The sequence below is a fragment of the Pseudophryne corroboree genome, chromosome 6 (genome assembly GCF_028390025.1).
Source record: "Pseudophryne corroboree isolate aPseCor3 chromosome 6, aPseCor3.hap2, whole genome shotgun sequence".
Taxonomy (NCBI): Eukaryota; Metazoa; Chordata; class Amphibia; order Anura; family Myobatrachidae; genus Pseudophryne; species Pseudophryne corroboree.
The window spans coordinates 195743508-195769939 of NC_086449.1; the positions used below are offsets into that span (position 1 = coordinate 195743508).

Here is a 26432-nt window from a genome sequence, read left to right on the forward strand (position 1 = left end):
ATACAAACTGCGCGGGCTGCAGCAGCGGCTGTCACAGCCGGGTCACCGCCCCGGAAGCAGAACCCAGCCACTGGCCAGAAGCCTCCCAGCGTCATCAGCATTAGCACTGTGCCTGAAATATACATCCGCGACGTAAAATAGTCCCTGCAGCATTGCCCTAATTCCAGGCCTCTGCGTCACATCGCCCCCGATAACGGCTGCTCCGAGGGGAAAGCAGGGCCATAGGTGTATTTACCGGGGTGGCGTGCCGCGTTCCGGCGGCGCTGTGGCCGGACTTCCCCTAACATTACCCGGCCGGTCGCCCCTCCTCTTCCCGGCGGGGGGATATAGCGACGCGGCGCCCTCTCTCCTCCCTTTTCTCTCTGTGGCCGCCATCGAGTAACAGGCAGGAGCCGGCGGTCAGCATGGTGAGCGGGGGACGGGGCTGTAGCGGGGAGTTGGTCGCCACTATCACCGGCTTGGCAGGCAGCTTAGTGTCCCCGGCCCGGGATGCTCCAGTTCTGAGCCCCGCCTGGCTGCACGGCTCTCCCGCCCGGTGCCACGCTGGTACCGCATGTGCGGAGGCCGGGGAGCAGCCGGGGCTAGCAGTAGTCAGTGCCCGGCACTTTTGTATGCTGCGGGCCGGCATCCACTGGAGGGGCCCTCGCTGTATTCCGCAGTACTATAGGGTGCTGCGGCCTAGCGAGTGTGGTGACCATAGACCTCAGTCCTTGCCCATAGCTGTGACCCACATGGGGGAGAGGCCTCTGCTGCAGATGTTCCCCATACAGCGCTGTACACTGCATCTTACTCTGATGGCTTATTTATTGCCAATTAAAACCGTCTTACCCTATACACTGGTGCTTATCACTGCTCCTAATAATGAAGTCAGAATGTTCATTATTAAAAACCTAGAATTTGACGACAGATGAGAACTATTTGGCCCATCCAGCTTGCCCTAATGTACCCCCCTATTACTGAGTGGGGTATGTGTATAATCTCTGTATGCGATGATGGTGTAATTTGCGGCTTACCGTGTATTCAGCGACAGCCTGCTGTCATGAAGCGGATACCACGGGCTGACGAGAGATGAGTCTGAGCATACTGTATGGAGCATTGTGCGCGCATGTTTGTAGGGGGGCAGCTTTGTCATTATGATTGACACTTTTGTGCTGTGTTCCCCAGGCCTGCGCCCGTCCTCTGATATCTGTGTACTCCGAGAAGGGGGAAGCTTCAGGCAAAAATGTTACTATGCCGGCTGTGTTCAAGGCGCCCATACGCCCGGATATAGTTAACTTTGTCCACACCAATCTGCGCAAGAACAGCAGACAGCCATATGCAGTGAGCAAACTTGCTGGTAAGTTACACAGTAAACCACCTAGGGCATTGTTCTAAATCTGGAACATAACCATTTAGCATGTGTTTTGAAATCCAAGATCTACATTGTTCCTACTTGTTTAGCAGTGGCTTTGTGTAATACCTTGCCTGCCTAATGCTATGTTTATTTATTACCACTTTTTTTCCTTTCCATATGATGAGTTCCACTTCATTGGTCCGTGTTTCTGAAACTAATGATATTTATGGAAGTTCTGATGTTTAACGAATTTCCTTAAATTGGTATCTGCTGTTTACAAGTGTAAACCTATACACAGTTCTAACTATTTACAGGCCATCAAACCAGTGCTGAATCATGGGGAACTGGCAGGGCAGTCGCCCGTATTCCCCGTGTCCGTGGGGGTGGAACTCATCGCTCCGGCCAGGGTGCATTTGGAAACGTATCCTTTGACCACTTTTACAATATAAATTGAATATCTTCTGCTTGCTGTGATGTCGTAATTTGCGTCTTACTCCACACTTGGCGACAGTTGCCTGCTGTCATAATGCCGGTATGGATGGCTGACGAAAATCTAAATTCTGAGCGAGATTACGGTAACACAAGTTCATGCCATTTGGATCTTTGACAGTGTGTTTAGAAACTTCTCTTAACAAAAAGTTCTAGATGTGCCGCGGAGGGCGGATGTTTGCCCCAACCAAGACCTGGAGACGCTGGCATCGTAGGGTTAATACAACCCAGAAGCGGTATGCAGTTTGCTCTGCACTGGCTGCTACAGCCTTACCTGCACTAGTCATGTCTAAAGGTAAGTCTGGAAGCATTTAGGTAACTATTGCACACATCTGCAGAAATGGCGGTTGTCATGGTGCCTGTGATGAGTTCCACTTCTGGTCCGTGTTTCTGAGACTTATGATTTCTGTGGAAGTTCTGAGGTGAAAATAATATCTGTGTAACTTAAACACAATCTTATGGCTACTTCAGCCCTCTTCCTAAGCATAGTAATTTGTCCCTTTTGATCCTAAACGGTGGTCATGGGAAAATACCCCCTTTCTTGGCTAGTATCTGTAAAATGTTAGATCCACAACCCTAAATGGGCTAATGTTTTCAATTTGCTTCATGCAGGTCACCGTATTGAGGAGATCCCAGAGGTACCCTTGGTGGTTGAAGATAAAGTTGAAAGCTACAAAAAGACCAAGGAGGCTGTCCTGTTGCTGAAGAAACTGAAAGCCTGGAATGACATCAAGAAGGTGAGCCATTTATGGTGATGTCTTATATAGTCTGATCATTCTGCTGGTGCACTGACCTATTGGGATAATGCATTAAATATCAATGTTGTCTTGGAAGTGAAAAATTGCTAGAAAATGAAATATGAGATGTTCTCAGTAACCTTCGTTGAAGAGGACTTCTAATCTGTTTTGTTTTTTTATTGGCATCCCTGCAAGAGATGTCATTATGGATAGATTAGTGAGGGCACTAGTACCTCGGGTCAGCTTGGTAATATGCTAAAAATGAGAGCCATTAAGATGGTCTAACAGAAAACTAATAACAAGGAATGGAGGAGATTAGAGAAACCAATTGGAATACCCCTTTTTAACTGCAATTTTCACATCTTTCACCATATTTTGATCGGGAATGTCTGTTAAGCAATGACGTTCTTTAGCACCCCCTCTTACAATTCCTACTGCAATTATTTTGTTAGTTTAATCAACTGGCACAATTCTCCATTTAATATGGCTATTCTTGTGTGTAGGTCTATGCTTCTCAGCGTATGCGTGCTGGTAAGGGAAAGATGAGAAACCGTCGTCGCATCCAGCGTAAAGGTCCATGTGTCATCTACAATGAAGATAATGGCATTGTCAAAGCCTTCAGAAATATCCCAGGTACTGAGAATTCATGAGAAGTGAACCCAGGAATGATGATCTTCCACTTCATTGGTCCGTGTTTCTGAAACCTGTGATCTCTACGGAAGTTCTGACCTTGAAGTACAACCAATTGTATTGCCATGTTAATGCTTATACCACATTATGGATACTGGCATAGTATACCCTGATCTAGTTGGTATTGGCTGTGAAGCAAATAATGGATCTGTTTTTATTTGGTCACTTTAGGAATCACACTTCTCAACGTAAACAAACTGAATCTCTTGAGGCTTGCACCAGGTGGTCATGTTGGACGGTTTTGCATCTGGACAGAATGTGCTTTCCGCAAGCTGGATGAACTCTATGGCACATGGCGTAAATCTGCTACCCTGAAGGCAGATTACAAGTACGTACATACTGCGCAATCCGAGGAAGATAGTTTTTGTGTGGGGTTTCTACTACTTTGCGTTCTGTCAGACATTTTAGCTGTTCTATGATGAGTTCCACTTCTGGTCCGTGTTTCTGAAAACTCCATGATATCTGTGGAAGTTCTGAGTTACAGCCTAGGCTGCCTTACCATGTATTTGATATGTCTTAACTATTAAGTCTTAATCACTTGCTAAGATTTGCTGTCCTCTAATGCAAAATCCTCTTTTCACAGTCTCCCCATGCACAAAATGACAAACACAGATCTGAGCAGAATTCTGAAGAGTCAGGAGATCCAGAAGGTTCTGCGTACACCATTGTAAGTTGACTTCTAAACTCTGGCAACAAATATGAAGCCTATCCAATCTGTCCCAAGTGATGTCATTTCATGGGTTTTTTGTGTAATGTACTTTATGAATTATAACTTATTTCTGTGATGAATTCCACTTCACTGGTCCGTGTTTATGAAGCTTTGTGACTTGACTGGAAGATCTGATTATCTAATGCAGGCCTGGCCAACCTGTGGCTCTCCAGCTGTTGTAAAACTACAAGTCCCATCATGCTTTGCCACAGTTTTGCTATTAGGGAATGCTAAAACTGTGGCAAGGCATGCTGGGATGTGTAGTTTCACAACATCTGGAGAGCCACAGGTTGGCCAGGCCTGATCTAATGTAATCAAAGTTTTACAGTTAATAGTGGTGAACAATGGAGTTAACCATCCAGATATTTAATTACAGCAAAAGGGTGAAACGCAGACAACTCAAGAAGAACCCACTGAAGAACTTGAGAATCATGATGAGGCTGAACCCATATGCAAAGACAGCAAGACGCAATGCCATCCTGCGCCAGGCTGAGAATGTGAGTATGCACTTGACATACTGCAAGGGGGCACAAACCAGGTGCATCTATTTCAGGAGGTAGTTAATAAGTAGACAGTGCAATGTCAACCCTAGAATGCAAACACCTATAATATTTTAACAGTGGAAAATCGTGTTTTAATGTGATCACAGTTAAAATGCTTGAAATAACAGAACTACCCTGTCTGGCATTCTGTACCGAAACCTCTGGTGGTTATTAGATGCCACCAACAGGTCATATTTGTGGGGCATTGTAAATAATTTGGACCAAAACCGGAAAATATCCCTGCTGTTGGTTTTTACCCATATTGTACAAGGTACCAGCTGCTTGGCACTATTAATTCCATTTAAGTATACAAAAGACTTATGTCGCTAATGATTTGCACAGCCTTGTGTATGTAGTAAATAAAACCGAGGGGAATTTGTCATAGTTTGATCAAAACCGTTCAGGTTTGCAGCCCATCGTCAGGGGACACCAATCCAAGTTTGCTGCCGATGGCAAGTCTTACTATTTTTTTTATTTTAATCATTCATAGGGGAGTTATTTTATTGGTTCAGTTATTAACCCACATGTGAATCCGCAGACCATGACTTGTTTGGGATACTTAAGGGTTTAGGCTGAGAATCACTGCTCTATTTCATTGACATTCTTTGCATCTTCTGTACAACTTGTGTATTGGAAGAAGACCTATTTAGGGGAATTTGAAGTTTTGCAGAGTAGAAGTATCCTTAGCAATTACATTAGATTATAGCATCTGAGATGGAAACGGCAGCTATTTGAATGCTGCTGACGGGCGTGATTACTTCGTTTCCGATCGCTGCACCTGGAGGTCAACTGAAATGCATGAAGTGATCCGTTTGGGTGCCCAAACAGGACTTTCTGCATTGCACCCATTTGTTTATTGTGGTTTTTCCACTTTATGTTGCTATAAACCTGACTGCTATGGGCACGATACTGGGGGACAATTGAATATCCGCCTGCAGTCTCCTGTCGCTTTAGACGGGAGATCGGGTGCGATTAAACAACTGAATTCCCCCATTTAGTGTTCTTACAGGAGTATTAGAACAACTTGGTGCCTGTTTATGTACAGTGTAATTAATGGTTTGTCTACCTTCTAGATTAAAGAAAAACAAAAGAAGAAAGAAACGGTAGCCGCTGCTGCAGCAGCAAAGAAATCCTAATCTGTTGTGGAGTTCAGTGCTATGGATTTATTCCCAATAAATGCTGTTTAATATGGATAGCTCTTGTGTCCTTTCAAATATTCTTCATAAATATAAAAATGTTATCTAACATGAAAGTTTTAGCTTTCCTTCTGAAAACTGCAGGACATACTGTATAGTGGTCTCCCTTGTATTCAGTATAGCCTATTTTCCCCTATGGATGCACTTCAGAACTTTAGTTCTATTTTGTTTTTTCTTCAGTCTTTCTCCCCTTGCATTATACAATATACTTACTAAATTTGGTACTGTTGCGCATATTGGAGCTAAAGACAGCTGAGTAGGGAAAGTACATGACCATATTGTGCTCTACATTGGGGCATGCATGACACTTAAGGTGTGTACCACGGTGAGGTTTTTGCTTGTGATTTTGACTATACAGGTTGAGTATCCTTTATCCAAAATGCTTGGGACCAGAGGTATTTTGGATATGGGATTTTTCCGTTTTTTGGAATAATTGCATACCATAATGAGATATCATGGTGATGGGACCCAAGTCTAAGCACATAATGTATTTGTTTCATATACACCTTATACACACAGCCTGAAGGTCATTTTAGCCAATATTTTTTTATAACTTTGTGCATTAAACAAAGTGTGTGTACATTCACACAATTCATTTGTTTCTTATACACCTTATACACACAGCCTGAAGGTCATTTAATACAATATTTTAAATAACTTTGTGTGTTAAAGTTTGTGTACATTGAGACATCAAAAAACAAGTTTCACTATCCCACTCAAAAAAGTCCGTATTTCGGAATATTCCGGATATTTGGATATGGGATACTCAACCTGTAGTCAAAATCTCAAGGAAAGTTTGTGCAGATCGCAAGGTGAAAGTCACCTTGTGATTCTGATGCGATACGGATGCGCAGTCCCGTGAGGTCCGTATCACAAGCCTAAATAGACTGTGCAAGCAAGTCAATTTTGACTAGTATAAAAGTATAGTCAAAATTGAACATAGCCAATTTCTTTATCATCCACTAGGGGTCACTGGAGTACTCTTGGGATATGGACGGGCGTAGCCGAACAAAGGCACTGAATATTTAAATTTAGGACTCTCCCCCCCCCTCCATATCCCCGAGTACCTCAGTGTACTCTCTCAGTGTTTTTTCGGTGCTCACAGCACGAACATCGGCTTGTGGTATACCCACACTTGGATTTTTTATTTTTACACATAGCACATCCCTTCCCAGTTTCTGGAAAAACATGGGTCCGGGATAGTGCCGCTGCAGGGGCAGCGCATGGCGTGTCGGTCCTCACAAAGAGCACCCTCACAGCCACAGACAGCATGGCGTGTCGGTCCTCACAAAGAGCACCCTCACAGCCACAGACAGCATGGCGTGTCGGTCCTCACAAAGAGCACCCTCACAGCCACAGACAGCTCACTGCTTCTAAAAGAGCAGCCAGGACTAGAGAGCTGGACGGGCTTGCACAAAAGAAGCCCGTCGCAGCCATAGATCACTGGGACGCTGACTGGAGCTGGACGGGGCTTACACATAGAAGCCCCGTCACAGCCAGGACTACAAAGCTGAACGGAGCTTACACAAAGAAGCTCCGTTGCAGCCAGGACTACAGAATGACAACCATGAGTCACATCAATGAAGACTGGACGGAGCTTACACAGAAGAAGCCCCGTCACAGCCATGACTCACTTCACTGAAACTGGACGGAGCTTACACACAAGAAGCCCCGTCACAGCCAGGAGTTACAGCGTCGCAAGGAAGGTAGGCTGGGGAACGGGGCGGTCAGCGCAGGCTGCCGCCCCGCTATGTAGGGGTTAACATGCCTCGCGCTCATACTGAGCTCCGTCCGGCAGCACAGCAGGGGGAGCTCAGACGCGCTATGCCCAGCCGCTACGCACAAGGTAAGCGCTCCGTTCGGCCGCTGCTTCGCCCGGCCGCACGGCACGCGGCTGCTCTCCCCACTCAGACACAGCAGAGCAGGGGGAAAACCATATTTATCAGCCGCTCCGCACAAGGTCTGACAAAGACGGTGAGCGCTCCGTTCGGCCGCAGCTTCGTCCGGCCGCACAGCACGTGGCTGCTCTCCCCACTCAGACACAGCAGAGCAGGGGGAAAACCATATTTATCAGCCGCTCCGTCCGGCGTCCGTGTTTCCCAGCGGTGGAAAGCGCTCCAGGCACGCCGCTGCTCTCCCCACTCAGGCGCCCTCACAACGGCCACAGCAGACCTCAGTGCAGGTGATGACAAAGGCTGTCGGCCGCCGCAGCTCTCTCAGTCTCAGTACAGAGACGGTGGGGGGAAGAGACCCGGTGGAAGTTGCCAGGTTAAATATAAGATATTTATAAGGATGGCCTGATAGTAATGGGCTATTAAATCTATATTACTGTCTGTGATGTAGCAGTATAATAGGCTTTTGAGCCTATATATTAATGGCTGTTATTAACATTGTAAAAAGGCTATTGAGCCTATATATTGATGCTGTATAAATATATTAATGTCTGGAATATATATATATATTTATTCATAGAGCATGTGTTGTACCCGGCCTGTGATTATACTGTATAATAGGCTAGATTAACACGGGAACATTTGTAATTTGTTCTGTGATTATCACGGTCAGCATGGCAAAGGGGCCATTTTAACCATGCTTCCTGTTTTCCAGTTTGTAATTCTGGAACATTCCTGCCCTACATCTCTAAGCCACCAGAGGCGCAGGGGTGTTAGGGGGAATTTTTGGTCAGCATAAGTTAGCCATGTAAACTGTATTTTTACATAATTCTAGAACATTCCTGCCCTACATCTCTAAGCCACCAGAGGCGCAGGGGTGTTAGTAGGAATTTGGTTCGGGTTTCATATGCCATGTGAACTGCTTTTCACATAAAGATTACTCTGGTTTCTCTTCACAGCCAATAAATCTTTCGGTTTTTACTAAAGATTTCCGTAGAGAGAAACAACCATGAGTTTAATATTAATATGCTGTTCAGCAATAAAATATATATATGACATGATAACGTCATAAGGCGTGCAATGGCTGTCCGTTGCCTATTGTGGTGTCTGTCTGCATAGCGAGTAAGGCTAGCGCAGACTAAAAATAATTTTCAAGTCCTATTTTAATGGCAATTCAAATAAACATCGGAGTCTCGGAAGTTATTCCGCCAGCTCTAACAAAAGACAGTCTTTCCAAAGGGCCAATTTCCCTTTGGGTACCATAGTGTTTATTTAACTGGTCTTATAATTTAATGCACGATTCTATGTCAAATCTCACACCGATAACTACGAGTGAGAAGGGTACATTAGACCAGCACTCAGATAGTGCAGGGTTGTTGCCAACATACATTGATAAATTACAGTGAGTCAATGTCTCCATTGTTACACTTAGTAGACTTTGACCACTATTTAATCGTTTCCAAGATGACGCCATCCGCCATTGGTAAATGCGTCTGTGTCAAACATTATAAAGACCCAAGAAACATTTGGGTCACTAGACTATGTATGGAAACAATGACATTACTGTTAAAAGAAGCTGCAGAGTATATCTGTAAAGCCTCTTCTAACGACGGTACTTCGATTCTCACTTTTCATCGTCTCTAGTTCAGCACGACAAGGCCACAGCTTGTTGGTCCTAAATTTGATATTCAGCCATTACCGCATCCAGTATCAAAACGGAATACTTGTGCCGGCGTTTAATCCCTTTAGACTTCAGTTTTTCAAGGCGGTGGTACAAAACACTCACGCCTTGTAACGACAGGACGCTACGGTCAGCAAGCCAGTAGTTTGATGATCTCTTTTCCAATTGTGGAAGCGCGTCTTTACATGTTACTTTTGCGGGGTTTCCAGACTTCAACTCATGGAGGTCTCAGCTAGTTACAAATTAAAGGACATGACTGCCTCAGTCGAACGGTTTGGCAGGTAGTCATTTGGTCTCTGCTGGGTTTTCAGCTGTCTTTATAATACAGGCAGTAGTACAACAACAGAGTCAGGGTTGCTTATTCCCCTCTGTTTGGGGTAACAAAACCATACAGCTACGTCGCAGTTTCAATCAGCAAGTCACTTACTGCAGTTTGAAAATAGATTTGCTGCGGTTAGTATTGGCAGATTAGAGCCACAAAATTGCATACTTGCACTTGATCTGCACAATGCAGATATACCCATTCCGGTTTGTTCATCACAGGTTTTAGCGTTTGCAAATCGCCACAACCATTAACCATTTCAGGTCTACCGTTTCTTATACTCTGGTATTTACCAAAGTGATGTTGGAAGATGATAGTTCATCTCACATAAGAACTCTGTCGCAACAGAGTTTCTCTATCTTAGATGATCTGCTCATAAGAACTCTGTATCAACAAAGTTCCTCTAACTTGCGCTACTAATGTATACTGCGGTGGCAGATCACGTTCACAATTCCTAGGTAAGATTATAAATACGGTAATTCAAAGCATTTACCTACTACACCAGCAAGAACAAATGTACATCTAGTAATTAGTGCAATTCACGCACACTAACGGTACATTGGTGTATTCACCTAGTTAAGATAATAATGCGTTTTAAGCGATTTAGTTCGCCGCCCTTCACTCGCGGTTCCCACAGAGGGGCGAGGGTGTCTGGACGAGAGTCGCAGAGGTTCAGGAGTTGTAGTTTACAAAAAATCAGCGACAGAGGTTCTAAAACACGATAGATTGCTGTCGATAAATGTCCTGGAACTACGTGAATTTTACAATGCACTACATGCTTCGCTTTCAGTCTGACCACGGGCAGTCAGACAACGCAACGGCAGTTGCATACAGAGAACAAAAAAGCCGCATGGCAATGCGGCAGGTAACTCCAATCCTCAATGGCTCAGAACACCATTATGTGAAAATGTCAAGAGATTATTCCGTGAGTGGACATCTGTTAGACAGATGATCTCACCCGTCAGAATTTGGATCCTGAAAACTGGACATTAAATCCAGAGGTGTTTCATATGTGAGTCCACAGAAGGGGGTTACCCTCAGGTATACATGATGGTATCTCGCCACAATTACAAAAGCTCAGTATGTGTACAAAACAACAGATCACAAGGGCAGTGGCGGTGGAGTCTCTCACATTCATGTGGTCATTCAGCATCGTGTATCTGGCTCCACCATTTTCCGCTGCTCTCTCTCTCTCTCTCCGTTGTCAAAACGGATCATAAGACAGTTCGTCACAGTCATACTGATGGTATCTCATGTGTGTCAGAGAAGTTGCTTCTCGAATTTCCAAGGAATACTTGCACACGATCTTGGGCCGCTCATAATACGTCCAACCTGGTACATCAGGGAACGTTTTTTTACCCATAGTTACCTATGTACTTGTTACCTATGTACCGCAGCTGCGGTTGATGGGGTGAGGGTTCAAACCGCCCTCTTAAGAAATAGAGCATTACAGTGTCGGTTATACCAACCAGGTTACGAGCTAGTAGACCGCTTAAGGCAGCTCATTATTACAAAATTTCGTGTGCTTACATAAGTCGTAAACCTCGGAAGTTTCCGACATCATCCTTCAAGTTATCCGTATTCTGTTAAACGGGGTGGTATGGAAAACTGCGTTTACTTGCACGGAGGGTGCAGGTATCTGTGTAGTACACTTATCTTCAAAGACGTTTGTCTTTATTGCGTCTGTACACACCGTTATACAAGGTGTCACCAAAGTTCAGATTCTATTTATCTCACCTACAGCGCCAGGTGGCTTGAGGTTGGGTTCAGATTTCTTACAGTTTTCATATTTTGAACCCTTACAACAAATGGGGATTAAGTTTCTCACTTTGGAAAACATTTTTATTCTAGCCTTGGCTTCGGCAAGGGTTTTGTTTTCATATTTGGGTGCCTTGTATTCCAAGCCACCGTATTTGAGTTTTCTCATGACAAAGCAGATCTTCGGACGAATTCCGCTTTCGTATTCTTCACATCAATATACCAATAGTGGTTCCTGTGTGGACAGCACATTCTAGAATTCTGAATGTGGTACACGCATTACGCGTTTATATATGTCCCGAATGTCTACAGTACGTGATATCAATACGTTGTTTGTTCTCTATGATTCTGCCAACTGGGGTTAGCCAGTTTCTCAGCAGACATTATCCAGTGGGATAATAATAATGACTACAAGTCAGGCTTACTTTAAGGCTAAGTTACAATCGCCTACGTCAGTAATAGCTCATCCCACAGGTTCTGTGGGAATGTCAGACCCAGCGGGTCGTGGAGCGTCTACGACGCGGCTACATAGCCGTGCACGTTTGCACGTTATGAATGGTGGCGCCATCAGCATCTAGCTTTGGCCTGCCTACTGTTACAAGTATCAAACCGCTCTCCCGCCCACGAGGGAAGCTTTGGTACGTCCCAAGAGTACTCCAGTGACCCCTAGTGGATGATAAAGAAAATAGGATTTTGGTACTTACCAGGTAAATCCTTTTCTTTGAATCCATAGGGGGCACTGGACGCCCACCCAGAGCAGTTTTACCTGGGTTGTTTTAAGCTCAAGGGAGCTTAGGGTAACAAGTTTTACTTGATTGGTATTAAGCTCAGAGGAGCTTATGGTAACACATTTTCACCGATTGGTTCAAATTATAAAGTTCTATCGGTTATGGTGTCAACTGTTTAGTTGACCGTAAGGTTATGGGTCAACATTGTTGTTGTCCGTTATGTTATGGTTATGGTGTCAACTGTTTAGTTGACAGTAAGGTTATGGGTCAACATTGTGGTTGTCCGTTATGTTATAGGTATTCTCCATTGTCAACCTCTCTATATAGTTCCTGTTCGCTCAGTAAAAAACACTGAGAGTACACTGAGGTACTCGGGGATATGGAGGGGGGGGAGAGTCCTAAATTTAAATATTCAGTGCCTTTGTTCGGCTACGCCCGTCCATATCCCAAGAGTACTCCAGTGCCCCCTATGGATTCAAAGAAAAGGATTTACCTGGTAAGTACCAAAATCCTATTTTCTCCTTCATCCACTAGGGGCCACTGGAGCGTAGTTACAATGGGAAATAGTAGGCAGTAATTGGGAGCTGGCACTTTAAAAATTCTCACACTGGCTAGCTCCTCCCCTACTATCTCCCCTCCAAGCCAGTCTTAGTTAGTGCCCGAGGTGAGCTGGTTCACTTGGGTTTAGCTGAAGAAATTTTTTATTTTTTCTTTATTTTATTTTTCTTCACACACACGCACGGACTGGCAGCTCTGCCACTACCAGTCTGTACCGCGGGAGCTGCCGGCGGGGTCCCATCGCAGCTGCGTGCGGCTCGGGATGGGCCCCGGCTGAGGGAGACACTGAGCTCTCCTGAGTTGGCGGACACCGCTGCGTGCGGCGCGTGTCGGGACCACTCCATCCAGCAGAAGATTCCGGCAGCTGGGCAGCAGTAAATATATGCGGCCGGACACCGCTGCGTGCGGCGCGTGTCGGGGCCGATCCACCAAGAACAGCAGCAGTGGTGAGTGAGCTGTATTTTATTTGTGGTGGATTTATGTTTTTATAGCAATGCACTGTTTATTGTTGTACAACCCACTCCAGAAGGGCTCTCTGGGGCTGTAATGTACTGAGTGCTTCATTGTATCCTTACCTGTTCCTCCTTATGGAGAAACAGACATGATGAATGGGGGAGGCTGAGTATGTGATATACAGATCCCCTGCAACCCTGACTGACAACGGAGTGTGTCTCATTCTGATACCATGATCATAATGGGGCATTGTCTGTAAATTGGTGCGGCTCCCCCAGCTCCCCACACCCCCCGCATGGATCCCCGCTCAGCGCGACTCACAGAGCCGGCACAGGGATCCCGCTGGAGCGCAAACCAATTTTTAAATTTGGCGCCTTGTACGGAGGGGGCGGAGCTAAGTCCCGCTCTGTAGAGCGGGCTCAGCGCTCCCTGCTCCCCGGCGGCGACTCGCGCTCTGTACAGCGCAACACTCCCCGGCGGCGGCTCGCAGATACAGGGCTCTACTAGCTCTGTATAGCGGACTCAACGCTCCCCGGCGGTGACTCGCAGGTCCAGGACACTTCCCGCTTCGTTAGATATAGGTTTTCAATAAGGCGCCATAACCGGGGGGCGGAGCTAACTCCCGCTCTGTACAGCGGGCTCAGCGCTCTCCGCTCCCCGGCCACTGTTATAGTATAGTGGCCATTTATCTGAGTTTAATGCACAGCTCAGACAGGTGGTGCTGGTGAGAGGGTAATATATACTATGCAGTCAGAGTGGCTCAGCACTAATCCAGTTATCCATTTATATTGATTTTATCTCATAGCCCAGAGGAGTTTCACTCTGGCGGCCATTTCCTCCCTGCAGGGGAAACCTCTGCCACATCCAGGTACAGACCTGGCTTCATATTTGCAGTGTCTCCTATAGCCTAGTGGGCTAATCTTGCATACTCAGAGACAAATAGATAAGGTCCCATGTATATTGGATGTTCAGTTATAAGAGTTAACACCGCCTTGCCACATAACATTTCTCCCCAGCTTTTATCACTGGCTAACCGCCATTTGGGGTGACCATCCGGGTTCTCCTTCCCTTTATTATTCCTTTAGGTCACTTGTAATTTGGGGAATGTGTATGGCATCAGATAGTAGCGGGGACATCTGAACACAGGGACCAGGGTTGTGATCCCAACAAAAACCTACTTTAAAGCTCCTACTCTCACTGCAGGTTATACTGCAGACATTACATAGGGCTACGCAAGTCAGAGAAATACCTGTTAGGTGGGGATTGTGCGGGGCAGCCATCTCTTCAGCCCTCAACGCAGGGCGGGGTGTTGCCTTCCCTTTATTATTCCTTGGTGTCACTAGTTACTAATGCTATTTGTAATTTGGGAATATGTGTAAGGCATCAGACAAATAGCGCTGTAGCTCAGTACGCTAGTAGCGGGTATCTGAACAGAGGTTTGAATCCAAAAAAAAAAACAACTTTAAGGTGAGCTCCTATAGCCTAGGGCTAAGACTCCTGTCCCACAGCGCAGCGCTACTGGTTCAGGTCTCCGCTGCTCCAGAAAGTTTATTTGAATCGTGTCGGTCACACATTATAGTGCAGACCTTACATAGGGCTGTGTTTATTTAACCCACCTTTTCTCCTTTCGTTTGTCTCACCTGGGATAGTCAAAGAATTCCCTCTTAGGTGTAAAGTAGGCGGTGGAGCCATCTGCTTAACCCTCCACGCACCTGCAGGACACTCCTGTTTGAACAGCTCAGATTATGCAGGTAATGTCACTCTTAACCAGAGACCTTATACGTAATTTCACCTCTCCAGGTTTCTAAAGGAACCTTGCTAACCTTCCATGTTACAATACTGATGATGTCTGTTTTCTGTGGAGTCTGAACCAGTGTCTCAGAATATCCAGGTGCATTATACAGCAATTCGTCTGATACTGCAGGTAAAGGAGGCGGACACGTCAAGTCCATCAGGGTACAACGCCGATGACGAAATGACAGCGACTGGTCCAGTATCGGATGAGCTGGGCAGGCTCCGGTAGACACCCGAATACACAATTTCAGGTATCAAACAATGTTTGTTTTCCTATCCTTTCCCCGCAGACGGCAGGAAATGGTATCAGTACCTCTCCAGGGTATACCCCTCGATGTATCGCCGGTCCAACAAGCTGCCGTTTTTTCCTGAGGCAACCTTGCTCAGGCATCCATCGAACGCACATATACGGCAGCGGGGTTCTACCTTGTCCGGAGCAGGTAGGTTGTGGAACAATTGTCCTCTAGGTTACAGGATGTTTCGCATCAGGATCAATTGATACTTTGGTACGGGTCAGAATCACGATTCTGCTTTGTTCTTTGGAGGTCTTCACGTCTGCAGACTCGGAACCTGCATTTTCGCTTGGGCTGTCTTAACCCGACGACCTCTGGGGCTGCGACAGTGACAGGTGAACATGAAATCCTACGGGGCAGATGGTTCAGGGGAAGGAACTTTCTGCAGGATTTCTTGAACCATTGGAGGTAAGTCCACTTTGCTTTCTCCTACTACTGCCCCAGCTCCAAGACAGACCTTTACCGGTCTTTCCTTTAGATTTTTCCGTGCCCTTTCAAGCTTTCGACTCCACACGGGCGATATCTCCGTCGCCAGGGGATCTCAGGGCAAAAAGCTGAAGCAGAGGTTCAGCATCCTCGGTCCAGTCTGACTTTAAGTCATCCTATACACCTGCTACGGGTCAAACCTTCCTACCACCTGGAGAGGGTCCCAGGGTAGGCGCATGTCGGGGTCCTACGGAGAGTACTGAGAAGGCTTGGGCGGTTACAGACTAAATTTTGGAGTAAAACCGTCTCAGGAGTCAAGAGAGTCATACTGCAGTCGGCGCTCCATATGCTTCTAACCGCAAAGGAGGTTGATCCCTGTTTTTCAGATATCATTTGAATCGGGACAGTTCTCAGGCCTTTGTTTTCTTTTCACGTTCCGAAGCCTGTGGGCTCGGCCAGGCCTATTCTGGCCTTAGAATCCTGTCAGTCTGTGATTGCTAGTTTTGGACAAGAAAGGGAGTTTTACGTGTCCCTTGTCTGCAGGGAGGCCTGTTAACTGATTTCCGTTGGGTTTCCTCAACGGGCTTTTCTCAGATTCGCATTACAGGATACTCATTTTCACTGTCAGTCCACTTCCATTCGGTCTCTCTTCCACTCACACAGGGTTCAGGAAGATCACTGAATAAATCTTTCCCAAGGGCAGGAAGTACGTTGGTCCCCTAATGGGACAATCTACTACTACTATCCCACTTTGTACATTAGGTGGCTTCTGAATATCCGGAGGATCCAGGAGCTTCTGGTTCGACACGGATCCAAAATTATGCTCCTCGTAGACATTTCTCAACACGGTCCGTCGGAGGATTTTTCCTTCCTCGGCACCAGGTACTCTATTTCTTCAGTCAAGCTGCGACGCAATGAGTGGTCGCCTACATTCCCCTCTGAGCGGGGGACAACAATCTTCTTTCCAGGTCAAGCCGCCAGGTCAGACTCCCGGGTGAGGGGACATTCCCCGGAGTTTTGTCAACTGGTCCGCTGTTGGCGGAGATTTCGGATCGACCTCAGGGCGTTCTGACTGACTCTTTAACCCTTTCCTACTCTCGAACGTGAGCTCTGGCGGCAGTAGCCGAGGATGCCCTCAGGGCTCCTGGGAGTTTTCTGGTTATTCTATCCTGCCTCCTTTTCTATTTCTACCTCTTTCGGTAACACAGGAGGGAAATATGCGTGCTAGTCCTCTCGGTGGCTCCGGTTGGGCCACGCATGACTTGAAGATACAGCTACACCTGTTGTCAGTAGAGGAGCCTTGGCTCCTACCTCGACTGGACTGTCTACTTCAACAGGTCCCTTTTCTTTATTCAATCTTACACTGTTTTCATTTAACCGTGTGACTGTTCACGAGACCTCAGAAGGGACGAGTTCCCTAGTTCGGTTAGGCCTACTGGGCCCCGATTTCAGAAGTCTGTTACCTCTTCACGCTTTTGCCACTTTTGGAAAACTGTATGGGACATACTAAGGATAAAAGGGGTTTTCCCCTTCTTTCAGTTACCATTCAGCCGTCATCTTTGGTTTCTCTGGGAGTTTTTGCTCCGCTGCGCTTCAAACCACAGTGACCTGAATTTCAGGTCTCTGCCTTTTTCGGTTTTCTTCCAAAAGAGATTAGCCTGGCGGCCGTAAGTTCGGGCTCTCTTTCAGGGAGTTCTCTATTGGCAACTCCCCCGGCTGAGCTTCGGCCTCAGCGGTCGTTTCTTCCAAAGGGGATGTCCATTTTTCATATAAATCTGACACTAGTGTTTTTCGGTCCTCTTTGACTGTTGTCAGGGCTCGCCGACTCTCTCTACAGCGGTCTTAGGCTATTCGACGAAGGGCTTTTCTTTGTTCTGTACGATGCTCCCGTACTAAATAGCCGGGGTCCCAGCATATGCTGGGCTGTTGGATACATCTGACCATCAGACAGTCTTCTTGGCGGTTGCTCAGGAGCCTCCGTTTTCCATTTCAGCGCACTTTACGCGCGTTGTGGGACCTTCGTGGGCAGCTGCCCGTGGGGTCTCCATGAATACTTTATGTCGGGCGGACCGCCATTCGTTTTGTCAAATTCTACAAGTTTGACACTTTTGCGGCCTCTGCATCACAGTTGGCCGAGCGGTTTTACAGGACTCTCAGCGCTCTCCCACCCGTTCTGGGAGCTCTGGGACGTCCCCATTGTAACTACGCTCCAGTGGCCCCTAGTGGATGAAGGAGAAATCATGATTTTGGTACTTACCGATAAATTCCTTTCTCCGATTCCACAGGGGCCACTGGACGCCCGCCCAGCGCTGTTCCTCCTTGTTTTTGCTTAACGGTTTGCAGATCACCATATGACTGCTTGTTGAGTTTGGGCTAGCCGGTTGTTTGTTAGGTTCTGTTCCAGGTTTGGTCTGTTATCCTGGTTTACAGGGCTTCATTAACCTCCTCTACCTTACGGTTTGTTTATTCCAGCTCTCCTCGGGCACAGTTTTACGTAGACTGGCTTGGAGGGGAGATAGTAGGGGAGGAGCTAGCCACAGTGTGAGAATTTTTAAAGTGCCAGCTCCCAATTACTGCCTACTATTTCCCATTGTAACTACGCTCCAGTGGCCCCTGTGGAATCGGAGAAAGGGATTTATCGGTAAGTACCAAAATCCTGATATCGCAAGCACAGTCATCTAGGCCTGCGATACGGACCATGGTCCGTATCGCACAGTGAGAATCGGGCATAGGCCAAATCTCACCGTGCGTACACACCTTTAAAGCGTGGAAAGCACACATACAGTAGATCTAATGGTCTGTCTCTACACTACTAGATATGACCATACCCTGTTGTGTGACTAGATCTGTCAGATCTGGATGTTCAGCATTTGGTTATATGTGGATCTGACAAAGTGCATAGATGACAGCATGCCCATGTAAGTGGCCAGTTAGGTAGGTATAAAGGACTCCTCATCACAGCATCAAATTAGATTTTTAGTCCCTAAAATGATACTAGGTAACTGGAGGTTTCTCTGGTTATATGAAAATAAATGGGATTGGGTTACTCATCTTTCTCCACTACAAATTACAGTTTGTGCTACTTGTTGGTTATTACTGGCCAAATAAACCCCTCATCACCTGTGATTATAAACTGCACCCTAGCATTGTAGGAGGTTAACTGCCTGGCTGCTTCACATGCACCTAATAAGGTTATTTCTCTGACGTCCTAAGTGGATGCTGGGACTCCGTAAGGACCATGGGGAATAGCGGCTCCGCAGGAGACTGGGCACAACTAAAAGAAAGCTTTAGACTACTGGTGTGCACTGGCTCCTCCCACTATGACCCTCCTCCAGACTTCAGTTAGACTCTTGTTCCCGGCTGAGCTGGATGCACACTAGGGGCTCTCCTGAGCTCCTAGAAAGAAAGTATATTTCTCTGACGTCCTAGTGGATGCTGGGAACTCCGTAAGGACCATGGGGAATAGCGGCTCCGCAGGAGACTGGGCACAAAAGTAAAAGCTTTAGGACTACCTGGTGTGCACTGGCTCCTCCCCCTATAACCCTCCTCCAAGCCTCAGTTAGATTTTTGTGCCCGAACGAGAAGGGTGCACACTAGGTGGCTCTCCTGAGCTGCTTAGTGAAAAAGTTTAAGTTAGGTTTTTTATTTTCAGTGAGTCCTGATGGCAACAGGCTCACTGCATCGAGGGACTAAGGGGAGAAGAAGCGAACTCGCCTGCGTGCAGAGTGGATTGGGCTTCTTAGGCTACTGGACATTAGCTCCAGAGGGACCGATCACAGGCCCAGCAATGGATGGGTCCCAGAGCCGCGCCGCCGGCCCCCCTACAGAGCCAGAAGACAGAAGAGGTCCGGAAAATCGGCGGCAGAAGACGTCCTGTCTTCAACAAGGTAGCGCACAGCACCGCAGCTGTGCGCCATTGCTCTCAGCACACTTCACACTCCGGTCACTGAGGGTGCTGGGGGGGGGCGCCCTGAGACGCAATAAAAACACCTTGGATGGCGAAAAATGCATCACATATAGCTCCTGGGCTATATGGATGCATTTAACCCCTGCCAGTTTTCCTTAAAAAAGCGGGAGAAAGGCCGCCGAGAAGGGGGCGGAGCCTATCTCCTCAGCACACAAGCGCCATTTTCCCTCACAGCTCCGCTGGAAGGACGTCTCCCTGACTCTCCGCTGCAGTCCTGCACTACAGAAACAGGGTAAAACAAGAGAGGGGGGGGCACTAAATTGGCATAAGAATCTATACAGCAGCTATATAAGGGAGAAACACTTATATAAGGTTGTCCCTATACATTATATATAGCGCTCTGGTGTGTGCTGGCAAACTCTCCATCTGTCTCCCCAAAGGGCTAGTGGGGTCCTGTCCTCTATCAGAGCATTCCCTGTGTGTGTGCTGTCGGTACGTTTGTGTCGACATGTATGAGGAGGAAAATGGTGTGGAGGCGGAGCAATTGCCTGTAATAGTGATGTCACCCCCTAGGGAGTCGACACCTGACTGGATGGTCTTATGGAAGGAATTACGTGATAGCGTCAGCACTTTACAAAAGACTGTTGACGACATGAGACAGCCGGCAAATCAGCTAGTGCCTGTCCAGGCGTCTCAAACACCGTCAGGGGCTCTAAAGCGCCCGTTACCTCAGATGGTCGACACGGACACTGACTCCAGTGTCGACGGTGAGGAGACAAACGTGACTTCCAGTAGGGCCACACGTTACATGATCACGGCAATGAAGGAGGTTTTGAACATTTCTGATACTACAAGTACCGCAAAAAAGGGTATTATGTGGGGTGTGAAAAAACTACCCGTAGTTTTTCCTGAATCAGATGAATTAAAAGTATATACACACATACTGGTGTTATACTGCGACCAGCAATCGCCTCAGCCTGGATGTGCTGGGGTGGCTTGGTCGGATTCCCTGACTGAAAATATTGATACCCTGGATAGGGACAGTATATTATTGACTATAGAGCATTTAAAGGATGCATTTCTATATATGCGAGATGCACAGAGGGATATTTGCACTCTGGCATCAAGAGTAAGTGCGCTGTCCATTTCTGCCAGAAGAGGGTTATGGACGCGACAGTGGTCAGGTGATGCGGATTCCAAACGGCATATGGAAGTATTGCCGTATAAAGGGGAGGAGTTATTTGGGGTTGGTCTATCGGACCTGGTGGCCACGGCAACGGCTGGGAAATCCACCTTTTTACCCCAAGTAACCTCTCAGCAGAAAGACACCGTCTTTTCAGGCTCAGTCCTTTCGTCCCCATAAGGGCAAGCGGGCAAAAGGCTCCTCATTTCTGCCCCGGGGCAGAGGAAGGGGAAAAAGACTGCATCAGGCAGCCTCTTCCCAGGAACAGAAGCCCTCCCCCGCTTCTGCCAAGTCCTCAGCATGACGCTGGGGCCTTACAAGCGGACTCAGGCACGGTGGGGGGCCGTCTCAAGAATTTCAGAGCGCAGTGGGCTCACTCGCAAGTGGACCCCTGGATCCTGCAGGTAGTATCTCAGGGGTACAAATTGGAATTCGAGACGTCTCCCCCTCGCCGGTTCCTGAAGTCTGCTTTACCAACGTCTCCCTCCGACAGGGAGGCGGTATTGGAAGCCATTCACAAGCTGTATTCCCAGCAGGTGATAATCAAGGTACCCCTCCTGCAACAGGGAAAGGGGTATTATTCCACGCTGTTTGTGGTGCCGAAGCCAGATGGCTCGGTGAGACCTATTTTAAATCTGAAATCCTTGAACACTTACATACAAAGGTTCAAATTCAAGATGGAGTCACTCAGAGCAGTGATAGCGAACCTGGAAGAAGGGGACTATATGGTGTCTCTGGACATCAAGGATGCTTACCTCCATGTCCCAATTTGCCCTTCTCACCAAGGGTACCTCAGGTTTGTGGTACAGAACTGTCATTATCAGTTTCAGACGCTGCCGTTTGGATTGTCCACGGCACCACGGGTCTTTACCAAGGTAATGGCCGAAATGATGATTCTTCTTCGAAGAAAAGGCGTCTTAATTATCCCTTACTTGGACGATCTCCTGATAAGGGCAAGGTCCAGGGAACAGTTAGAGGTCGGAGTAGCACTATCTCAAGTAGTGTTACGACAGCACGGGTGGATTCTAAATATTCCAAAATCGCAGCTGATTCCGACGACACGTCTGCTGTTCCTAGGGATGATTCTGGACACAGTCCAGAAAAAGGTGTTTCTCCCGGAGGAGAAAGCCAGGGAGTTATCCGAGCTAGTCAGGAACCTCCTAAAACCAGGTCAAGTGTCAGTGCATCAATGCACAAGGGTCCTGGGAAAAATGGTGGCTTCTTACGAAGCGATTCCATTCGGCAGATTCCACGCAAGAACCTTTCAGTGGGATCTGCTGGACAAATGGTCCGGATCGCATCTTCAGATGCATCAGCGGATAACCCTGTCTCTAAGGACAAGGGTGTCTCTCCTGTGGTGGTTGCAGAGTGCTCATCTTCTAGAGGGCCGCAGATTCGGCATTCAGGACTGGGTCCTGGTGACCACGGATGCCAGCCTGAGAGGCTGGGGAGCAGTCACCCAGGGAAGAAATTTCCAGGGCTTGTGGTCAAGCATGGAAACGTCATTTCACATAAATATCCTGGAACTAAGGGCCATTTACAATGCCCTAAGTCAAGCAAGGCCTCTGCTTCAGGGTCAGCCGGTGTTGATCCAGTCGGACAACATCACGGCAGTCGCCCACGTAAACAGACAGGGCGGCACAAGAAGCAGGAGAGCGATGGCAGAAGCTGCAAGGATTCTTCGCTGGGCGGAAAATCATGTGATAGCACTGTCAGCAGTGTTCATTCCCCGAGTGGACAACTGGGAAGCAGATTTTCTCAGCAGACACGATCTCCACCCGGGAGAGTGGGGACTTCATCCAGAAGTCTTCCAATTGATTGTAAACCGTTGGGAAAAACCAAAGGTGGACATGATGGCGTCCCGCCTCAACAAAATACTAGACAGGTATTGCGCCAGGTCAAGGGACCCTCAGGCAATAGCGGTGGACGCTCTGGTAACACCGTGGGTGTACCAGTCAGTGTATGTGTTCCCTCCTCTGCCTCTCATACCCAAGGTACTGAGGATTATAAGACGGAGAGGAGTAAGAACTATACTCGTGGCTCCGGATTGGCCAAGAAGGACTTGGTACCTGGAACTTCAGGAGATGCTCACGGAGGATCCGTGGCCTCTACCTCTAAGAAGGGACCTGCTTCAGCAAGGACCCTGTCTGTTCCAAGACTTACCGCGGCTGCGTTTGACGGCATGGCGGTTGAATGCCGGATCCTGAAGGAGAAAGGCATTCCAGATGAAGTCATCCCTACCCTGATCAAAGCCAGGAAGGATGTAACTGCACAACATTATCACCGTATTTGGAGGAAATATGTTGCGTGGTGCGAGGCCAGGAAGGCCCCGACAGAGGAATTTCAACTAGGTCGTTTCCTGCATTTCCTGCAAACAGGACTGTCCATGGGCCTAAAATTAGGATCCATTAAGGTTCAAATTTCGGCCTTGTCGATTTTCTTCCAGAAAGAATTGGCTTCAGTTCCTGAAGTCCAGACTTTTGTAAAGGGGGTACTGCATATACAGCCTCCCTTTGTGCCTCCAGTGGCACCCTGGGATCTCAATGTGGTTTTGGGATTCCTAAAATCACATTGGTTCGAACCACTTGCCACAGTGGATTTAAAATATCTCACATGGAAAGTGGTAATGCTGTTAGCCCTGGCTTCAGCCAGGCGTGTCTCAGAATTGGCGGCTTTATCCTATAAAAGCCCTTACCTAATTTTTCATGCGGACAGGGCAGAATTGAGGACTCGTCCTCAATTTCTCCCTAAGGTGGTTTTAGAATTTTACTTGAACCAGCCTATTGTTATGCCTGCGGCTACTAGGGACTTGGAGGACTCCAAGTTGCTGGACGTAGTCAGGGCCCTGAAAATATGTTTCCAGGACGGCTGGAGTCAGAAAATCTGACTCGCTGTTTATCCTGTATGCACCCAACAAGCTGGGTGCTCCTGCTTCTAAGCAGACTATTGCTCGTTGGATTTGTAGTACAATTCAGCTTGCACATTCTGTGGCAGGCCTGCCACAGCCAAAATCTGTAAAAGCCCATTCCACAAGGAAAGTGGGCTCATCTTGGGCGGCTGCCCGAGGGGTCTCTGCTTTACAACTTTGCCGAGCAGCTACTTGGTCAGGGGCAAACACGTTTGCTAAATTCTACAAATTTGATACCCTGGCTGAGGAGGACCTTGAGTTCTCTCATTCGGTGCTGCAGAGTCATCCGCACTCTCCCGCCCGTTTGGGAGCTTTGGTATAATCCCCATGGTCCTTACGGAGTTCCCAGCATCCACTAGGACGTCAGAGAAAATAAGAATTTACTTACCGATAATTCTATTTCTCGTAGTCCGTAGTGGATGCTGGGCGCCCATCCCAAGTGCGGATTGTCTGCAATACTTGTACATAGTTATTGTTAACTAAATCGGGTTATTATTGTTGTGAGCCATCTTTTCAGAGGCTCCTCTGTTATCATGCTGTTAACTGGGTTCAGATCACAGGTTGTACGGTGTGATTGGTGTGGCTGGTATGAGTCTTACCTGGGATTCAATATCCTTCCTTATTGTGTACGCTCGTCCGGGCACAGTATCCTAACTGAGGCTTGGAGGAGGGTCATAGGGGGAGGAGCCAGTGCACACCAGGTAGTCCTAAAGCTTTTACTTTTGTGCCCAGTCTCCTGCGGAGCCGCTATTCCCCATGGTCCTTACGGAGTTCCCAGCATCCACTACGGACTACGAGAAATAGAATTATCGGTAAGTAAATTCTTATTTTTAGGTTTTGTTTTTTTTACAGTGAGAACTGCTGGCAACAGACTCACTGCAACTGGTGGTAGCTTGGGCTTCTTAGGCTACTCACCATTAGCTGCAGAGGGATCGACCACAGGACCCGACCTCGATGTTCGGTCTCGGAGCCGCTCCGCCGGCCCCCTTACAGAGCCAGAAGCAAGAAGTGTTCCTAAAAATCGGCGGCAGAAGACTTCGGTCTTCAACAAGGTAGCGCACAGCACTGCAGCTGTGCGCCATTGCTCCTCATGCACACCTCACACTCCGGTCACTGATGGGTGCAGGGCGCTGGGGGGGGGGGCGCCCTGAGGGCAATATAAGACACCTTGGCTGGCAAATCTACACCATATATAGTCAGGAAGGCTATATAGGTGTAAAAATACCCCTGCCAGAATTCCAGAAAAAGCGGGAGAAGTCTGCCGGAAAAGGGGCGGGGCCATCTCCCTCCGCACACTGGCGCCATTTTTCCCTCACAGCTCCGCTGGAAGGACACTCCCTGGCTCTCCCCTGCAGTGTCAAGCTACATAAGGATAAAAAAGAGAGGGGGGGCACTAAATTTAGGCGCAGTATATATATAATGTAAGTAGCTATAAGGGAAAAACACTCATTTATAGTGGGATCCCTGTGTTATATAGCGCTCTGGTGTGTGCTGGCATACTCTCTCTGTCTCCCCAAAGGGCTTTGTGGGGTCCTGTCCTCTGTCAGAGCATTCCCTGCGGTGTGTCGGTACGGCTGTGTCGACATGTTTGATGAGGAGGCTTATGTGGAGGCGGAACAGATGCCGATAAATGTGATGTCACCCCCTGCGGGGTCGACACCTAAGTGGATGGTTCTGTGGAAGGAATTACGAGACAGTGTCGACTCCTTGCATAAAAGGTTTGACGACATACCAAAGGTGGGACAGTCGGCTTCTCAGCCTGTGCCTGCCCAGGCGTCTCAAAAGCCATCAGGGGCTCTAAAACGCCCGCTGCCTCAGATGGCAGACACAGATGTCGACACGGATACTGACTCCAGTGTCGACGACGATGAGACTAATGTAACTTCCAATAGGGCCACACGTTACATGATTGAGGCAATGAGAAATGTGTTGCACATTTCTGATGTTACCCCCGGTACCACAAAAAAGGGTATTATGTTTGGAGAGAAAAAACTACCAGTAGTTTTTCCCCCATCTGAGGAATTAAATGAAGTGTGTGAAGAAGCGTGGGCTTCCCCTGATAAGAAACTGGTAATTTCTAAGAGGTTACTAATGGCGTACCCTTTCCTGCCAGAGGATAGGTCACGTTGGGAAACATCCCCTAGGGTGGATAAAGCGCTCACACGCTATACACATACATACATACATACATACATACATACATACATACATACATACATACATACATACTATACTGAGACCAGCTATTGCTTCAGCATGGATGTGCAGTGCTGCAGCTGCGTGGTCAGATTCCCTGTCGGAAAATATTGATACCCTAGACAGGGACACTATATTGCTAACCGTAGAGCATATTAAAGACGCACTCTTCTACATGAGGGATGCACAGAGGGATATTTGCCGGCTGGCATCTAAAATAAGTGCAATGTCCATTTCTGCCAGGAGAGGGTTATGGACTCTGCAGTGGACAGGAGATGCAGATTCTAAACGGCACATGGAAGTTCTGCCTTATAAGGGTGAGGAGTTGTTCGGGGATGGTCTCTCGGACCTCGTTTCCACAGCAACAGCTGGGAAGTCTACATTTTTCTCTAACGTCCTAAGTGGATGCTGGGGACTCCGTCAGGACCATGGGGTTTAGCGGCTCCGCAGGAGACAGGGCACAATAATAAAAGCTTTAGGATCAGGTGGTGTGCACTGGCTCCTCCCCCTATGACCCTTCTCCAAGCCTCAGTTAGATTCTTGTGCCCGGCCGAGAAGGGTGCAATCTAGGTGGCTCTCCTGAGCTGCTTAGAATAAAAGTTTGTTAGGTTTTTTATTTTCAGTGAGTCCTGCTGGC

General features: G+C 47.5%; 2 protein-coding genes, 8 non-coding genes and 1 pseudogene across 11 annotated transcripts in view; 10 read left to right on the forward strand and 1 right to left on the reverse strand.

Moving 5' to 3' along the window:
- ZWILCH (zwilch kinetochore protein) overlaps positions 1-201 on the reverse strand; it is a 189327-nt gene extending 189126 nt beyond the window's left edge. For both annotated transcript variants that reach the window (XM_063925568.1, XM_063925567.1), the window contains exon 1: positions 1-201. This exon is cut by the window's left edge and continues 86 nt beyond it. The gene's annotated coding sequence lies outside the window, so the exon portion shown is untranslated.
- A 97-nt stretch (positions 202-298) lies between these two features.
- RPL4 (ribosomal protein L4) lies at positions 299-5695 on the forward strand. The gene is made up of 10 exons (XM_063925569.1): positions 299-407; positions 1165-1336; positions 1648-1754; positions 1979-2117; positions 2435-2559; positions 3063-3192; positions 3421-3577; positions 3833-3916; positions 4335-4455; positions 5574-5695. The coding sequence occupies exons 1-10, from the start codon at positions 405-407 to the stop codon at positions 5634-5636; spliced, it is 1101 nt and encodes a 366-aa protein (XP_063781639.1). The 5' UTR covers positions 299-404; the 3' UTR covers positions 5637-5695.
- LOC134938869 (small nucleolar RNA SNORD16) lies at positions 986-1081 on the forward strand. The gene has a single exon (XR_010181316.1). It is a non-coding gene; the product is annotated as a small nucleolar RNA SNORD16 (small nucleolar RNA).
- LOC134938830 (small nucleolar RNA SNORD18) lies at positions 1506-1576 on the forward strand. The gene has a single exon (XR_010181284.1). It is a non-coding gene; the product is annotated as a small nucleolar RNA SNORD18 (small nucleolar RNA).
- On the forward strand, positions 1800-1900 carry LOC134938868 (small nucleolar RNA SNORD16). Its single transcript, XR_010181315.1, has one exon. It is a non-coding gene; the product is annotated as a small nucleolar RNA SNORD16 (small nucleolar RNA).
- On the forward strand, positions 2179-2247 carry LOC134938833 (small nucleolar RNA SNORD18). The gene has a single exon (XR_010181286.1). It is a non-coding gene; the product is annotated as a small nucleolar RNA SNORD18 (small nucleolar RNA).
- LOC134938834 (small nucleolar RNA SNORD18) lies at positions 3220-3291 on the forward strand. Its single transcript, XR_010181287.1, has one exon. It is a non-coding gene; the product is annotated as a small nucleolar RNA SNORD18 (small nucleolar RNA).
- LOC134938832 (small nucleolar RNA SNORD18) lies at positions 3660-3730 on the forward strand. Its single transcript, XR_010181285.1, has one exon. It is a non-coding gene; the product is annotated as a small nucleolar RNA SNORD18 (small nucleolar RNA).
- LOC134938835 (small nucleolar RNA SNORD18) lies at positions 4026-4097 on the forward strand. Its single transcript, XR_010181288.1, has one exon. It is a non-coding gene; the product is annotated as a small nucleolar RNA SNORD18 (small nucleolar RNA).
- A 2830-nt stretch (positions 5696-8525) lies between the features above and the next one.
- On the forward strand, positions 8526-8646 carry LOC134938761 (U5 spliceosomal RNA). The gene has a single exon (XR_010181247.1). It is a non-coding gene; the product is annotated as a U5 spliceosomal RNA (small nuclear RNA).
- A 4546-nt stretch (positions 8647-13192) lies between these two features.
- On the forward strand, positions 13193-13317 carry LOC134938866 (U8 small nucleolar RNA; annotated as a pseudogene).
- Positions 13318-26432: the final 13115 nt, after the last annotated feature.

Coding starts and splice junctions, on each gene's coding strand:
- RPL4 (XM_063925569.1), top strand. Junction 2,560..3,062: donor CCTGGAATGACATCAAGAAG/GTGAGCCATTTA, acceptor TCTTGTGTGTAG/GTCTATGCTTCTCAGCGTAT. Junction 3,917..4,334: donor AAGGTTCTGCGTACACCATT/GTAAGTTGACTT, acceptor ATTTAATTACAG/CAAAAGGGTGAAACGCAGAC.